This window comes from Somniosus microcephalus, unplaced genomic scaffold (genome assembly GCF_052327205.1).
Source record: "Somniosus microcephalus isolate GS21.2 unplaced genomic scaffold, FLI_Smic_1.0 unresolved_chr5, whole genome shotgun sequence".
Taxonomy (NCBI): Eukaryota; Metazoa; Chordata; class Chondrichthyes; order Squaliformes; family Somniosidae; genus Somniosus; species Somniosus microcephalus.
In genome coordinates this window covers 36715504-36732593 of record NW_028225183.1, presented here as the reverse complement: position 1 = coordinate 36732593, position 17090 = coordinate 36715504, and the positions used below count along the sequence as shown (strand labels likewise).

Sequence of the window (17090 nt, the reverse complement as noted above, 5' to 3'; positions counted from 1 at the left end):
CGGTACTGGACCTAATTCTGGGGAATGTAGCCGGGCAAGTGGTGGAAGTGTCAATAGGGGAGCATTTTGGCGACAGTGACCATAATTCAGTGAGATTTAAGGTGGTCATGGAAAAAGACAAAGACGGCCCGGAAATAAGGGTTCTAAATTGGGGGAAGGCCGATTTTAATATGATAAGGCAGGATCTGGCCAAAGTGGACTGGGAGCAGCTACTTATAGGAAAATCCACATCAAAACAATGGGAGACTTTCAGAAGGGAAATTGAATGAGTACAACGTCAACATGTTCCTGTAAAGGTCAAGGGTGGGACCAACAAGCAAAGGGAACCTTGGATGACAAGGGATATACAAAAATGCATTAGAAATAAAAGGGGGGCTTTTGGCAGTTACAAAAGACTAAAGACGGAGGAAACCCTAGAGGAGTATAAAAAGTGCAGGGGCATACTTATAAAAGAAATTAGGAGGGCGAGGAGGGGCCATGAAATAACACTGGCGAGCAAAATAAAGGAACATCCTAAGATGTTTTATAAGTATATTAAGGGCAAGAGGATAACCAGGGAAAGGGTAGGGACCATTAGGGACCAAAGTGGCAATCTGTGTGTAGAGCCAGAGGATGTAGGCGGGGTTTTAAATGAATTTTTTGCATCTGTGTTCACTATGGAGAAAGACGATGCAGACATAGAAATCGGGCAAGGGGACTGTGACATATTTGAACATATTAGCATCGAGAGGGAGCAGAGGCTAGCGGTTTAAGCAGGCCAAAACGTGGATAAATCCCCAGGCCCGGACGAGATGCATCCCAGGCTGCTGTGGGAGGCAAGGGAGGAGATTGCAGGGGCTCTGACACTAATTTTCAGAACCTCTCTGGCCACAGGGGATGTACCAGAGGACTGGAGAACAGCTAACGTTGTACCATTATTCAAGAAGGGTAGCAGGGATAAACCAGGGAATTACAGGCCAGTGAGTCTAACATCTGTGATGGGGAAATTATTGTAAAAAATTCTGAGGGACAAAATTAATCTCCACTTGGAGAGCCAAGGATTAATCGGGGATAGTCAGCATGGCTTTGTCAAGGGTAAATCATGTCTGACAAATCTGATCGAATTTTTCGAGGGGGTGACTAGTGGGGTGGATGAGGGAAATGCTGTGGATGTGGTTTACATGGACTTCAGTAAAGCTTTTGACAAAGTCCCGCATAGGAGACTGGTTAAGAAGGTAAGAGCCCATGGGATCCAGGGTGCCTTGGCGCGTTGGATCCTAAACTGGCTGAGTGGCAGGAGGCAGAGGGTGATGGTTGATGGTTGCTTTTGTGACTGGAAGCCTGTGTCCAGTGGGGTACCTCAGGGATCGGTGCTGGGTCCCTTGTTGTTCGTGATCTACATAAATGATTTGGATGAGAATGTAAAAGGTATGATCAGTAAGTTCGCAGATGACACGAAAATTGGTGGGGTGGTAAATTGCGAGGAGGAAAGCCTCCGGCTACAGGACGATATAAACGGGTTGGTCAGATGGGCGGAAAAGTGGCAAATGGAATTTAACCCTGAAAAGTGCGAGGTGATGCATTTTGGACGGACAAATAAGGCAAGGGAATACACAATGAGTGGTAGGACCCTAGGAAGTACAGAGGGTCAGAGGGACCTTGGTGTACATGTACATAGATCCCTGAAGGCAGCGGAGCAGTTAGATAAGGTGGTTAAAAAGGCATATGGGATACTTGCCTTTATTAGCCCAGGCATAGAATATAAGAGCAGGGAGGTTATGATGGAGCTGTACAAAACGCTGGTGAGGCCACAGCTGGAGTACTGTGTGCAGTTCTGGTCGCCTCACTATAGGATGGATGTGATTGCTTTGGAGAGGGTGCAGAGAAGATTCACCAGGATGTTACCTGGGATGGAGCGCCTCAGCTGTGAAGAGAGGCTGGACAGGCTGGGGTTGTTTTCCTTGGAGCAGAGAAGGCTGAGGGGGGACCTGATTGAGGTGTACAAAATGATGAGGGGCATAGATAGGGTAGATAAATAGGAACTTTTCCCCTTAGTGGGGGGGTCAATAACAACGGGGCATAGATTCAGGGTAAGGGGCAGGAGATTTAGAGGGGATTTGAGGAGGAACTTTTTCACCCAGAGGGTGGTTGGAATATGGAACTCAATGCCTGAAAGGGTGGTAGAGGCAGGAACCCTCACAACATTCAAGAAGCATTTGGATGAGCACTTGAAATGCCATTGCATACAAGGCTATGGACCAAATGCTGGAAAATGGGATTAGACTGGACAGGGATGGATGGGCGGCGCAGACACGATGGGCCGAAGGGCCTCTTTCTGTGCTGCAAAACTCTATGACTCTATGACTCTATAACCACCACCATGTGTGATGGAGTAGCAGACTGAAACGCCATACTGTCATTTATTTGTGCAATTCAATTCAAGTCAATTTAATAAAATAAAAAAGCTGTTTCATATTCCACTAGCATCTTGTAACCTGTATAAAAGCAGATGTGTTGAGGGACATCACAGAAACAGAATGGGATAAATCGGAGGATACTATCAGGCACAATGCAGTTTTGCGATAATTCGATACTTCAGCTTGTTTAAGGCCTGAAAGGAAGTTAGATGGTCAGCTGTTCACTAACATAAGTTCAAGGCCAAGGTGGTGGGTTTCACAGGCACATTAAACAGGAGAAGTGCATGTGTGGGGATAGGAGAGACATTAAGGAAAGATGCAGAATCAGAGCTCAGAGAGGGCGGACCCTCAGGTGTTTGAACGTCGTGACCAGGGAAACTGTGTGATGTAGCATCTGAACTGATGGACTTGATCTTAGAGACTTCATCTTTGTAGAGAGATTAGAGAAGCTGGGATTGTTCTCCTTAGAGCACAGAGGTTTAAGCGGAAATTCACCAGAATGACTTGGATTTGTGTCATTAGAGCAGTGAATGTTAAGTGGAAATTTAACATAAAAGTACCGGGAATGAAGGACTTCAGTTTTGAGGAGAGACTTGAGATATACGTTGATCTCCTTAGAGCAGAGAAGGCTAGGTGGAGATTTAGTTGTATGATTCCTGGGGAAATGGACTTCAGTTATGAGGAGAGATGAGAGAAGCTGAAGTTGTTCTGGTGCAGTCTGCGAGGAACTAAGAAGTGGATTTAAATACAGTTAATAATAGTTTTTGAAAATATTTCAGGCTAAAGCTAACACTGAAAGAAAATGTTGAAAACAGAAACCTATTGTGTCAGCTCAGAAGCACTTTACCTCGGACAATGAGGAATTTAATTTAAGGAGGAAAATACATTTTGACAATATTTCTTTTATGTTTCTGGCCATATAATTAATTAATTCTGTGTTTACCACCACAGATAGAATCAGCAAATCACAGAACTTTCCAGCAGCGCTGGAACCACAGCACCATCGTGTCTGTGCTGACTCTTTGCCAGACCAATCACATTAGTCCCACTCATATGTTTTTTCTTCAAAGTCCTGCAAGTTTTTCACTTTGGATCATTTAGCCCATTCCATTTTGACAGTTACAATTAGAGTTCCATAGAGGGAGTGCAACGATGGTTCAACAGATTGATTCCTGGGATGGGGGGATTGTCCTATGAGGAGAGACTGAGTAGTCTAGGCCTATTTTCTCTAGAATTTAGAAGAATGAGAGGTGATCTCATGGAAATATATAAAATTCTTAAAGGGCTTGACAGGGTAGATGCAGGAAGGATGTTTCCCCTGGCTGGGCCGTCTAGACCCAGGGGCCACAGTCTCAGAATAATGGGTCGGCCATTTAAGACAGAGATGAGGAGACATTTCTTCACTCAAAGGGTGGTGAATCTTTGGATTTCTGTATGCCAGTGGGCTGTGGCGGCTCAGTCGTTAATTATATCCAAGCAGAATATCGATTAATCTTTGGATATTAATTGAATCATGGTGTTTAGGGATAGTGCTGGAATGTTAGATGTCCTACTCCTGCTCCTATTTCGTATGTTTTTATGTTCTTAATATACATTTAGAGATAATATTCCACTTTACATCTCGTAAACTGTAAATTTAGTGGTATTATATACAAACACAATGGATGAAATAGAATGATACAATCCGCCTAATAACCCTGTATTGTGCGGCAAATGTAACTGTGCATTGAAATCAATGTAGTTTGTTTCTGAGTCCAATTAATTTAAAGAAATTAGCCGACTTTGAAACAATAAGAATAAAACTCAATTTTGACGTGAATGAAATCCATGTGTTTTATATTCACCATTTCATTCAACTGAAAATCAAGTCAGCTTGGAGCTTGGTTGGAAATGCAGTAAACTTTAAATTGTAGTAAACAGTGAGGGGGATAGCAGCAGACTTCGGAATAGAGACAGTCTTGTGAAGTGGGCAGGTACATTTAATGTAGTGAAATCTGAAGTGATGGAATTTAGGTAGACGAATGAGGAGAGACAATGTATAGGAAATTAAAATATATTACAGGGCGTTCCGAATCAGAGCGCACATTCACAAATCTTTAAAGGTGGCAGGACCTATTGATCAATATGTTAAAACAACCTTTAAGATCTATTGCTTTAATAGTAGAGACATAAATACAAAAGGAAGGAGGTTTGCTAAACCTTTGTAAATCACAGGTTAGGCCTCAGCTGGAGCATTGTGTCCAATTCTGGCCACCACACATTAGGAAGGATCTCATGACCTTATAAATGATGCAGAGGAAATTTAGCAGAATGGTAGAAAGATTGACAGAAGTTAGTTATGTGGAGAGACTGGTGAAGCTGGGGTTGTTCTCCTCGGTACAAAGCAAGCATGTACCCATAAGGAGGAAATATGGGGCTTCCAAAGCTACAGCGCTTGGATGAGAAAGACAATGGAGGTTAAATTAAATTATGACAAATGTCAATTGCAGAATACAGCAGAACACCAGGTAGAATAGGGAGAGTGCAGGCGGAAATTGAAAAATTACATAAGAAGGGAAAGGGGAGCAAATGGAAACAAATTAGCGGGTAAAATGTATCATTTATAAGCATTAAAGTAATGTTGGGGCCGATTAATGTCAAAAGAGGAAAGATTCTTGTGGAGGCAGAGAGCATGACTGGGGTACTGAATGAATAGTTTGCAGCTGTCTTCACTTAGGAAGATGATGAAGTTAATGTTGCAGTAGATGTACTGGATAGGATAAAATAGATAGCAAGGATGTAGAAAATAAGTTGCCGATATTAACATTAACAATTCGCACGATCCATATCCAAAGATAGGGCGTATAAAATAGCCAAAAAAAGCGCCAGAGCGGAAGATTGGGAACAGTTTAAGATAGAGCAAAGGAGGGCAAAGGGCATAATCAAGAGGGGCAAAATAGCTTACGAAAACAAGCTGGCGGAAAATATAAAAACTAACTCCAAAAGCTTTTATAAGTATATCAAAAGGAAAAGACTGGTGAAAACCAAAGTTGGTCCATTGCAGTCAGATACGGGGGAATATATAATGGGAAATAAGGAAATGGCAGATCAACTAAATGCATACTTTGGGTCAGTCTTTACGAAGGAAGACACAAAAAACCTCCCTGGGATATCGGGAAAAATAGGGACATTGGCAAAGGAGGAACTGACGCAAATCAATATCTCTAAGGATATGGTGTTAAGGAAGCTAAAGGGATTGAAGGTGGACAAATCCCCAGGGCCTGATAACATGCATCCTAGGGTACTGAAGGAGGTGGCCCTAGAGATAGCGGATGCACTAAGGATGATTTTTCAGAATTCATTAGACTCGGGAACAGTGCCGATGGATTGGAGGGTAGCTAACGTTACCCCACTATTCAAAAAGGGGGGTAGGGAAAAAGCAGGTAATTACAGACCTGTAAGCCTTACATCAGTTGTGGGCAAAATGCTGGAGTCCATCATTAAGGATGAAATAGCGGAGCACTTAGCAAATGGGGACAGGATAGGACAGAGTCAACATGGATTTACAAAGGGTAAATCGTGCTTGACTAATCTATTGGAATTTTTTGAGGGAGTAACTGGTAGAATAGATGGGGGAGAGCCAGTAGATGTGGTGTACCTGGACTTCCAAAAGGCCTTCGATAAGGTCCCACATAAAAGATTAGCATGGAAAATTGAGGCTCATGGGATAAAGGGGAAAGTTTTGGCGTGGATAGGGAACTGGCTGTCAGATAGAAAACAGAGAGTTGGAATAAACGGCTCATTTTCTGAATGGCAGGCAGTAACAAGTGGGGTACCACAGGGATCTGTCCTGGGCCCCCAGCTGTTCACAATTTACATTAATGACCTGGATCAGGGAGTCGGATGCAGCATTTCCAAATTTGCAGACGACACTAAACTAGGAGGGGGGGTGGGCTCAGAGGAAGAGACCAGGAAGCTCCAGAGCGATTTGGACAGACTGGGCGATTGGGCGGATAAATGGCAGATGCACTATAATGTGGACAAGTGCGAAGTTATCCACCTTGGGTGCAGGAACGGGAGGGCAAATTATTATTTAAATGGCAATAGATTGGGAGAGGGGGAAGTACAGAGAGACCTGGGTGTTCTTGTACACCAGTCACTGAAGGCGAGCATGCAGGTGCAACAGGCGGTCAAGAAGGCAAACGGTATGCTGGCCTTCATAGCAAAAGGGTTAGAATACAGGAACAGGGATACCTTGCTGCAGCTGTACAGGGCACTGGTGAGACCACACCTCGAGTACTGTGTACAGTTTTGGTCGCCTCATCTGAGGAAGGATGTTCTTGCCATGGAGGGGGTGCAGCGGCGATTCACCAGGCTGATACCAGGAATGGCGGGAATGACCTATGAGGAGAGACTATGTAGTTTAGGGATGTACACACTGGAGTTTAGAAGATTGAGAGGGGACCTCATAGAAGTGTATAAAATTCTGACAGGTCTAGACAGACTGGATGCAGAAGGAATGTTTCCCTTGGCGGGTGAGAACAGAACTAGAGGACATAATTTGAGGATAAGGGCTAAACCATTTAGGACAGAGATGAGGGGGAATTTCTTCACTCAGAGAGTGGTGAACCTGTGGAACTCATTGCCACAGAGGGCAGTGTACGCCAGCTCATTAAATATATTTAAGAGGGAATTAGATATATTTCTACGGGCAAAAGGGGTTAAGGGTTACGGAGAGAAGGCGGGGACGGGATACTGAATTAAAAGATCAGCCATGATCTCATCGAATGGCGGAGCAGGCACGAAGGGCCGAATGGCCTACTCCTGCTCCTATCTTCTATGTATCTATGTATATGGAATGTATGCTACATTGCTGAGGGAAGTAGTGGAGGAGATAGCTGAAGTTCTGACCACGATTTTGCAAAGCTCCTTGGAAATCAGAGTGGTGCCCAAGGACTGAATCATTGCAAATATCATGTGACTGTTCAAAAAAGTGGAGAGAGATATACCGGTTAATGCCAGGCTAATCAGTCTACTTTCAGTGGTGGGAAAACTACTGGAGACCATTGTTAAGGACAATATTAAGTCTGACTTACAGAAGCATGGTGTAAAAAGGAACAGTCAACTTGGAGCTGTTCAAGAAATATCATATTTGACTAACTTGACTGAGTTTTTTGAAGAAATAACAAACAGGCCATGCAGCCGATTTTGTATATCTGGAATTTCAATTAATATCACATAACAGATGCGAAATGTAGAAGCACATGACAGTATAGGCAGGATGGTAAATTGAGTACGTAATTGGCTAAGGGATAAGAGGCAGAGAGTAGTGTATTTGCCTTAAAGAAACAAAACACCATTAAGGGATGCACAGATGCAAAAATGGTCAATTTTTAATGGAGTGAAACCATCATTTAAAGACAAAGCAAGCACCTGGGTGGAGTCTGTGTACAAATAATGAGCATCTTTACAGATTTCCACATGCGACCATACCACAAAACACAAGGCTATCGTGGAATCTCCATTATGGATTAGATGGAGGCAGTAACGGTAGGAATTCAGATTGGGAAAAAATTGAGTTGAAGAGATAAAGTCTAAATTCTGAGCACCAAAGGCAGCTGCAGCATTGTATTGCTTGAAGGACATTCGTCTCAGCCCACTGTTCAGATCTGTTTCTCAGTGATATGCTCAGTTCCAGCAGTCTGAATGAGGAAATGGAATTGAAATAAATTCTTATATCTGAAAGCTGCCTGAATTATTCACCAGAAAGATTTAGATATACAAGCAGTATACACACGCTCAATGATAGCAAAACGTGCCTGAAGTTGAGAGGCAAGATGCTAAAGAGAATGAAAAATAAGCAAACAAAGGGAAATGCTAAATACTGCAGAGAACAGCAGCAGCAGTTAGTTGTGAAATCGGAAGTCAGCGGTTTCAACTCGAAGGAACTTCAGTTCAAAGAAAGAGGAACAAAGCTGCTCGCAGAAAGAACAGTGTCTCAAAACAAGCGAGACAACTACAATGTATTTAGTATAATATACAGTGACTGTATTAAAAATTCAGTTTCTCTCGCGAAGTGTCCAATACCCCCGGCATTATCTGTTCATGTTTGAGTGCAGACACTGAGTGGGTTGCTTGACCTGAGGTCAGCAGTGGTGAGCCCGGCAGAACTTTACCCTCCTACCGCGCATGCTCGCTCTGCAGCAGGCAACAGATATCAAAGTGCTGCATCACGACTTTTGGCAGAGGCTTCCTTCACTGTCCTCAGAGCACTGAGCTGAATGGTAGCGCCAGTATCCGCTTGTTGGAGATCAGGGAACTCAGCAAGGAGCCGATGTTGACCATTCGGCCTTACATTTATGTACTTCTTAGGTCTGCACTGCAGGCACTAACTGAGCTATCGGGGGATCAGTATGCTCCACTATTCTCCTGACAATAAACACTATTCTCCAAATTAAGTCCAGTAACAATTTAAACCGTGCTTTTTCAAACCGAGAGATGATGACTTAGTTCAATTTATCCAATAAGGCCTTTAGGAGACAATTGTTCACGCAGTGATTGGACACAATAAGGAAAATGGGATCACATGGTGCAGTTGCGGTGAATAACATCGATGCATTTAATTTGAAACTATTTGGTAACATGAGGGAGTTAAGAATAGGAAAATATGCTGATAGTGTCATCTGAATAGATTGGGAGGTGTCTGATGTGGAGTATAATCAATGGCATAGACCTTTTGGTGCCGAATGGCCTTGTCTCTGTGCTGTTATTGCAATGTATTCTATTTAATTCTCAGGCTGAATTTCACAGTAACAGTAAATGCTGTAAACAGAAGCCTATGGTTTCAGCTCTGAATCGCTTCACCTCGGACAGAGAGTAATTTAACCCCTGACAGTAAGAACAGTGGTTCAGAACCGAGAATGTGTTTAAACACATTTAAAGAAGTACATTGTGGCAATCTTTCTTATACAATTTCAACTGAAAAATTAATTAATTCTTGTATAATCCACCACCGTGTGCGTTGCTTTAGCCGACTGGAAATCCATACTGTCGTTTATTAGTACAAATTGATTCAATTATTAAAATAAAAATAGTTATTTCATATTCCACCAGCAACTTCCAAACTTGAAAAGGGGATGTGCTTAGGGACATCACAAAACAGAATGGGATAAATCGGAGGATACTATCAGACAGAATGCTGTTTTGCAAGAGAATTACAGTAACTGAAGTGACAATAATTCAATACATCAGCTTGTTTAAGGTCTGAAAATAAGTCAGATGGTCAGCTGTTCACTAAAAATAAGTTCAAGGCCAAGGTGATGGGTTTCACAGGCAAACTAAACAGGGGAAGAGCATGCGTGGGGATAGGAGAGAGATTCGGGAAAGACTCAGAGTCAGTGCTCAGAGAGGGCGAAGCCTCAGAACTGTTTGAGCGTTGTTATCAGGGGAACTGTGTGATGTAGCAGCTGAACTGATGGTCTTGATCTTACAGACTTCAGTTATGTAGTGAGAGGAGAGCAGCTGGGATTGTCCACGTTGGAGCGCAGAGGTGTAATTGGAGATTCACCAGAATGGCACCAGGCCTGAGCAACTTCAGTTATGCGGAGAGATTAGAGACACTTGGATTTGTCTCCTTAGAGCAGAGAATGTTAAGGGGAGATTTATCATAAACATACCGGGAAAGAAGTACTTCAGTTATTAAGAGAGACTAGAGAAGATTAATTTTTTCTCCTTTGAGCAGAGAAGGCTAGGTGCAGATTTGTCAGTATGGTACCAGGGAAATGCACTTAATTTATGAGGAGGGATGAGAGAAGCTGGGGTTGTTCAGGTGCAATCTGTGTGGAACTAAAAAGTGGATTTAATTACCGATAAAAATAGATGATGAAAATATTTCAGCCTGAGGTTAACAGTGAAAGAAAATGCTGACAACAGAACCCCTGGTTACAGCTCAGAAGCGCGTCACCTCGTACAATGAGGAATTCAACCCTGACAGCAAGGGAACGGCATCAGACCCAAGAATGAGGATAAACATATTGAATGAAAATGCACTGTGACAATCTCTCTGATATAGTTTAACCGTATAATTAGTTAATACCTTGCTTACCACCACAGATAGAATCAGCGAATCACAGAGCCTGACAGCGGAGCAAGAGGACATTCGGCCCCTCGTGCCTGTCCTGGCTCTTTTTCAGACCCAAAACATTAGACCCCCTCATATGTTTTTCCTCATAGGCCTGCAAGATTTTCCATTTGACACATTTACACTATTCTGCTTTGACATTTACAATTAGAAGTGCACTAACAGAATGATTCTCAGACATTCAATTATTAATGAAATTGAATTCAAGACACTTATTGCAATTATATAGGGCCCCAGTGAGGCCAAACCTTCAAATTGTGTACAGTTTTGATCTCCTTACCTAAGGCAGGATATACTTTCCATAGAGGGACTGCAACGTTGTATCAACAGACTGATTCCTGGGATGGGTGGATTGACCTATGAGGAGAGATTGAGCAGACTAGGCCTATATTCTCTAGAGTTTAGAAGAATGAGAGCTAATCTCATTGAAATATATACCATTCTTACAGGGCTAGACAGGGTAAATGCAGGAAGGATGTTTCCCCTGGCTGAGGCGTCCAGAACCAGGGTTCACAGTCTATAAATACATACTCAGCCATTTAGGACTGAGATGAGGAGTAATTTCTTCAATCAGAAGGTGGTGAATTTTTGGAAATCTTTACCCCAGAGGGCTTTGGAGGCTCAGTCGTTAATATATTCAAGTCCATGATCGATCATTTTTTGGTTATTAAGCGAATCAATGGGTATGGGGATAATGCGTGAAGGTGCAGTGGGGTTCAAAGATCAGCCAAGATCTTGTTCAATGACGGATCAGGCGAGAACGGCAGGATGCCCTATTTCTGCTCCTATTCTGATGTTCTTATGTTCGTAAAATATATGAAGAGAAAATGTTCCACTTTACCTCTCGGAAAATATAAATTAGGGGAATTATATAGAAACACAATGGAAGAAATAGAACTGTACAAACGACTACTACACAACTATTGTGCTGCAAATACAACTGAACATTGCAATCAATGTAGTTTGTTTCTGAGTCCAAATAATTTAAAGTAATTAAACGACATTGAAATAAAAAACTTTAAATTGCATTTGGAAGTGCATGAAAGCCAAGTGCTTTATATTCTCCATTTCTTTCATCTGAAAAGCAAGTCAGCTTGCAGCTTGGTTGGAAAAGGAGTAAACTTGAAATATGTAGTAAGCAATGCGCTGTATAGTAGCAGACTTCCGGAGGACAGAGAGAAACTGGTGAAATGGGCAGGTACATTGCAGCTGACATTTAATACAGAGAAATATAAAGTTTTGGAATTTGGGCAGACGAAAGAGGAGAGGCAGTGTATAGGAAATTATAAAATGTTACAGGGCGTTCAGAAACAGAGCGCACATAGAAAAGTATTTAAATGTGGCAGGACTCATTGATCAATGTGTCAAAAAAATCTTTAATATCTTTTGTTTAATATTAGCGACATAATATATAAAAGGAAAAAGGGTTATGCTAAACCTTTGTAAATCACATGTTAGTCCTCAGCTGGAGTACTGTGTCCAATTCTGGCCACCACACATTAGGAAGGACCTGATAACCTTGTAAACGGTGCAGAGTAAATTTGCCAGAATTGCAGGAGGATAATCAGAATTCAGTTATGTGGAGAGTCTAGTGCATTTTGGACTTTCCACTTTATGGCATAGAAGGTAAACGGAAAATTTACCAGAATGGTAGCAGGGATCATGGACGTCAGTTATGTGGCGGGATTAGTGAAGCTGGGTTTGTTGACCTCATGGCAGAGAAGGTTAAGCGAAGATTAACCAGAATGGTAGCAGTGATGATGAGCTTCAGTTATGTGGAGAGACGAGTGAAGCTGGAATGATTCACATTATGGCATGGAAGGTTAATGGAAGATTAACTAGAATGGTAGCAGGGATGATGAACTTCAGTTATGTGGAAAGACTTGAGATGCTGGGATTATTCACCTTATGACAGAGAAGGTTAAGTGAATATTTACCAGAATGGTACCAGGGATGATGAACTTCAGTTATGTGGAGAGACTAGTGAAGCTGGGATTGTTCACCTTAAGGCAGATAAGGTTAATGGAAGAATAACCAGAATGGTAGCAGGGATGATGAACTTCAGTTATGTGGAGAGAGTTGTGAAGCTGGGATTGTTCACCTTAAGGCAGAGAAGGTGAATGGAAGATTAACCAGAATGGTAGCAGGGATGATGAACTTTGGTTATGTGGAGAGACGAGTGAAGCTGGGATTGTTCACCTTAAGGCAGAGAAGGTTAATGGAAGATTAACCAGAGTGGTAGCAGGGATGATGAACTACAGTTATGTGGAGAGACCAGCGAAGCTGTGATTGTTCATCTTATGGCAGAGAATGTTAAGAGAATATTGAACAGAATGCTACGAGGGATGATCGACTTCAGTTATGTGTAGAGACTAGTGAGCTGGGAATGTTCACCTTATGGCAGAGAAGGTTAAGGGAATATTAAAAAGAATGGTGCCAGGGATGATGGACTTCAGTTATGTGGAGAGACTAGTGAAGCTGGGATTGTTCACCTTATGGCAGAGAAGGTTAAGGGAATATTAAACAGAATGGTACAAGGGATGATGGACCTCAGTTATGTGCAGAGACCTGTGAAGCTGGGAATGTTCACCTTATGGCAGAGAACGGTAAGAGTACATTTACCAGAATGGTACCAGGGATGAGGGACTTCAGTTATGTGGAGAAGCTGGAGAAGCTGGATTTGTTCTCCTCTGTACAAAGCAAGCATGTGCCCATAAGAAGGAAAAATGGGGCTTCCAAAGTTAGAGTGCCTGGATGAGAAACAGAATAGAGATTGCACTAAGCGGAGTTCAGGAGGCTTATGACAAATGTGAATTGCAGAACGCAGCATAACACCAGGTTGAATAGGGCGAGTGCAGGCAGAAATGTAAAAACGATATAAGAAGTGCAAAGGAAGCCCATGAAAACAGATTAGTGGGTAATATACACCTTTAATAAATTTTAAAGGAATGGTGGGGCCGATTAATGTCAAAAGAGGAAATATTCTTGTGCACGCAGAGAGCATGACTGAGGTACTGAATGAGTAGTTTGCATCCGTCTTCACATAGGAAGAGGATGGAGTCCATTTTTGCAGTAGATCTACTGGATTGGATAAAATACATAAAAAGAATATGAAAAATAAGATTGCGTTAATTACATTAACATGTCAGCCAATCCATATGGGAGGTATCCTACATTCCTGAGGGAAGTGGTTGAGGAGATAGCAGAAGTTCTGACCGCAATCTTACAAAACCCCTTAGAAATGGGAGTAGCGCCAGAGGAATGAAGGATTGCAAATATCACGTGACTCTTCAAAACGGGGAGAGCGATACATCTGTTAATGCCAGGCTAATCAGTCCACCTTCAGTGCTGGGAAAACTACTGGAGACCATTGTCAAGGACAACATTAAGTTCTCACTTACAGAAGCAAGCTTTTTTCAAGAACAATTGTGTTTGACTAACCTGATTGAGTTTTTTGATGAAATATCCCTGAGGGCTGATGAAAGTTGTGCAGTAGATTTTGTATATCTGGAATTGCAATTAAGTATCACATAACAGAATCACCCGAACTGCAGAGGCTCATGGTATTATAGGGGCGATAATATATTGATACGAGGGAGTGAGCAGTGGTGAATGGAAGTTTTACTGAATGTGTGGAAATATGCAGTGGTATTCCTCCAAGGGGCGGTATTAAGACCATTGATAATCGTGTTCTACCTACATGAATTGGACTTGTGTATAAGGGGTAACATTTCGAATTTTGCACTGATGGAAAATTTGGCAAGGTTATATATAGAGAGCTGGATAGCAGCAGATTCAGGAGGAAATAGACAGAGTGGTGAAATGGGCAGACTATGACAGCTGGAATTTACTGTGGCTAACAGTGCAGTGAAGCACTTTGGTAGAAACTTCATGGCGAGGCATTATAATACAAATGACAATATCTTCAAGTTGTCAAAGAGCAAAGGTAACTGGGAGCACATGCTGACCGATCATTGAATGTGGCAGGGCAAATTAAAGAGGCAGTTAAGAGCGTGTACGAGATATTTGGCTTTGAAAAAAGATGCACTGAATAGATGAACAAGGAAGTCCAGCTAAACATTCACAAATTACTGGTTAGGCCTCAACTGGAGTATTGTGTAAAATTCTAAACACCGCATTTTAGAAATGATTTCAAGTGCTTCGCGAGGGATCAGAGAAAGTTTCCAGGATAATACTCGGTATGAGTGCCATCCATTGGAGGAGCTGAAATTGCTCTCCTTACAACAGAGTTATTAGCAATATATGGGGCTTTGATAGAGCAAGGAGTGATAAACTGTCGGCAAGCAAAGTTCAAAGATTTCAGATAAACAGCTAAAGTTCCAGAGCGGAGATGAGGTGAAATGATTTGACACAGAGGTTTTTTAAGATCTGGAACACACTACCTGAAAGTGTGATTGAATCAGATTCCATATAATCTTTCATATTTTGCATGGTTATGTGTTAAAACCTCGATCCTGGGACTAAATGTCTTTCTTCTGCACTGTAAGATTGAATGGCTAAATAAATAAGGCCTATCGAGACGACCATGTGTAAACAATTTCAAAAATCCATGGCTGGTATCAGGATGTGCCTTTGCCTTGAAGAAACAAAGCCATGGTAAATGATGCACAGATACACACATGGTCCATTTTGTGACTGAGTGAAACCATTACTGAAAGGCAAAGGAAAGCAGCTGGGTGGTGTGTGTGTGAAAAAACTGAGCATCTTTACTAATCTCCACAATCGACCATAGCACGGAAAAGAATAGCAAGTCCACCGTGGAATCTCCCTTATGGAATGAATGGAGGTACTGACGGTGGAAATTGAGATTGAAAAAATGGAGTCTAAGAGATAAATTATCAGCACCGCAGGGCAGATGCAGCCCAGCGTTTGTTAACGGACATTAGTGTCCGCACTCTGGGCAGATCAATATCACAATCAGATGCTCAGCTCTTGTAGACTGAATGAGGAAGAGGGGTTAAAATAAATTTCTCGGTCTGCAAGCTGCCCGAAATATTCACCAGAAACATGTAATTGCACAGACAGTACACGCAGGCTCACAAATATCACAAAACGCCTTACATTGAGATGAAAGAGTGAAAAGAGAATGAAAAATAAGCAAACAAATGGACAATGTTCAGTCATGCAGAGAAAAGTAGCAACAGTTAGGTGTGAAAACGGAAGGCTGCGGTTTCAACTCGAATGTTCACGGAAAGAAAAGTGTCCCAGAAACAAAGGCAGTGCTAAAAATATATTTACTGTAATATCCACTGTCAGATAATATTGTTCTTCTCCTCTTTCCAAACCTCCTAAATTGTAGAAACATGGAAACGTACGGCACAGGAAGCCATTCGATCCATTGTGACTGTGCCGGCCAGAAAGCATCTTCCTTTGCCCACCGGGTACATTCCTGTTCTTTTCCACAGATTAGCCGGCATTACTGAACCGACAGAAGAACCTTTAAGTCAACCGAACAACATTGTGAAACCGCACAACTCATCAGGTGATATTGTGATTTATCAGACATACTCTTAACCGTTTTATTTCAATTACTCTTATCTTTCCCCTCTCCTTTGTGAAGAAGGAGACTCACCCTGGAACATGGCTGTAAGGGCGCCGGTTTTCTGTTTTGCCCTTGGGGAGAGTGGATACATTGCATATCTGATCTCAGACGCTGCAAATCTCTCACCTCTCCCGAAAACTAATACCACTTGCACTGTCTCAATGTTACTCATGGAGAATTCAGCACAAACAAATATCCACTCTGACAGATTGCCGATCTAAAGTGGTCTACTTAGTTTGCTAGGAGTTGCTTTAATCCACTGAACTACCGGAGATCGGTCACCACCGGATTCAGTCCCACTCTCCTGCTTACATTTGCCCACTCAGTTACCTCGCAGACCCAGAATCCAGCAAAGCAGGTATGAAATTGATCACGACTCACCAAATAGCATTAACATGGCGGCTCTCTCCATGTTCTAGTGTGAGCTAAATTGAGAGATGAGAGCTGTAACTAACGGCGACTGATTGTCTTGCTCCGCCTCGCAGAAGTTCATACCAGGAAGCGTTGAGACACTGAGAGCAGAAAGAGAGGCTGGCAGGAAGTGAGGTGATCCCCACAATTAAAGCAACAGCACTGAGTTTGTTTACAAGCTGGAATGCAGTACGGATTGGAACGTTGCAAGCTCCAGCGTTACAAAATTTGAATATCAGACAATAATAACCGGCAACAACAATCATTAGGGTTGAAAACGGGCTGCAAAATCGCTACCGCCTGTTTCCACCCTGCGGTGTGACAATTCACCCCAAACAGTTTACTATCATTCTCTTCCCTGAAGGACCTTAATTATCTAGTTGACTATGTACGACCTCCCGTTGTTTCCTATTTATTTTCCTGCCGTCAACTAATCAATTACCCCAATTTAAGATTTAAGTTTCCTAAAGTGGGATTATGAACTCATCACCTGTGAGCACCTCAACAGACTCCGGTCCATTAATCTCGGGGGGAGATTTGTTATTGCTGTTGGGGAGGATTTACACTAACTTGGCAGGGAAAAGAGCACCAGCATATTCAA

The 17090-nt window shown here is 42.3% G+C and overlaps 1 protein-coding gene across 2 annotated transcripts in view; it reads right to left on the bottom strand.

Moving 5' to 3' along the window:
- LOC147087898 (Fc receptor-like protein 5) overlaps window positions 1-16544 on the bottom strand; it is a 91197-nt gene extending 74653 nt beyond the window's left edge. For both annotated transcript variants that reach the window (XM_085977969.1, XM_085977970.1), the window contains exon 1: window positions 16460-16544. In XM_085977969.1, coding sequence (XP_085834095.1) covers window positions 16460-16490 — 31 coding nt within the window. In that variant the 5' untranslated portion in view covers window positions 16491-16544. The remainder of the gene's footprint in view (window positions 1-16459) is intronic.
- Window positions 16545-17090: the final 546 nt, after the last annotated feature.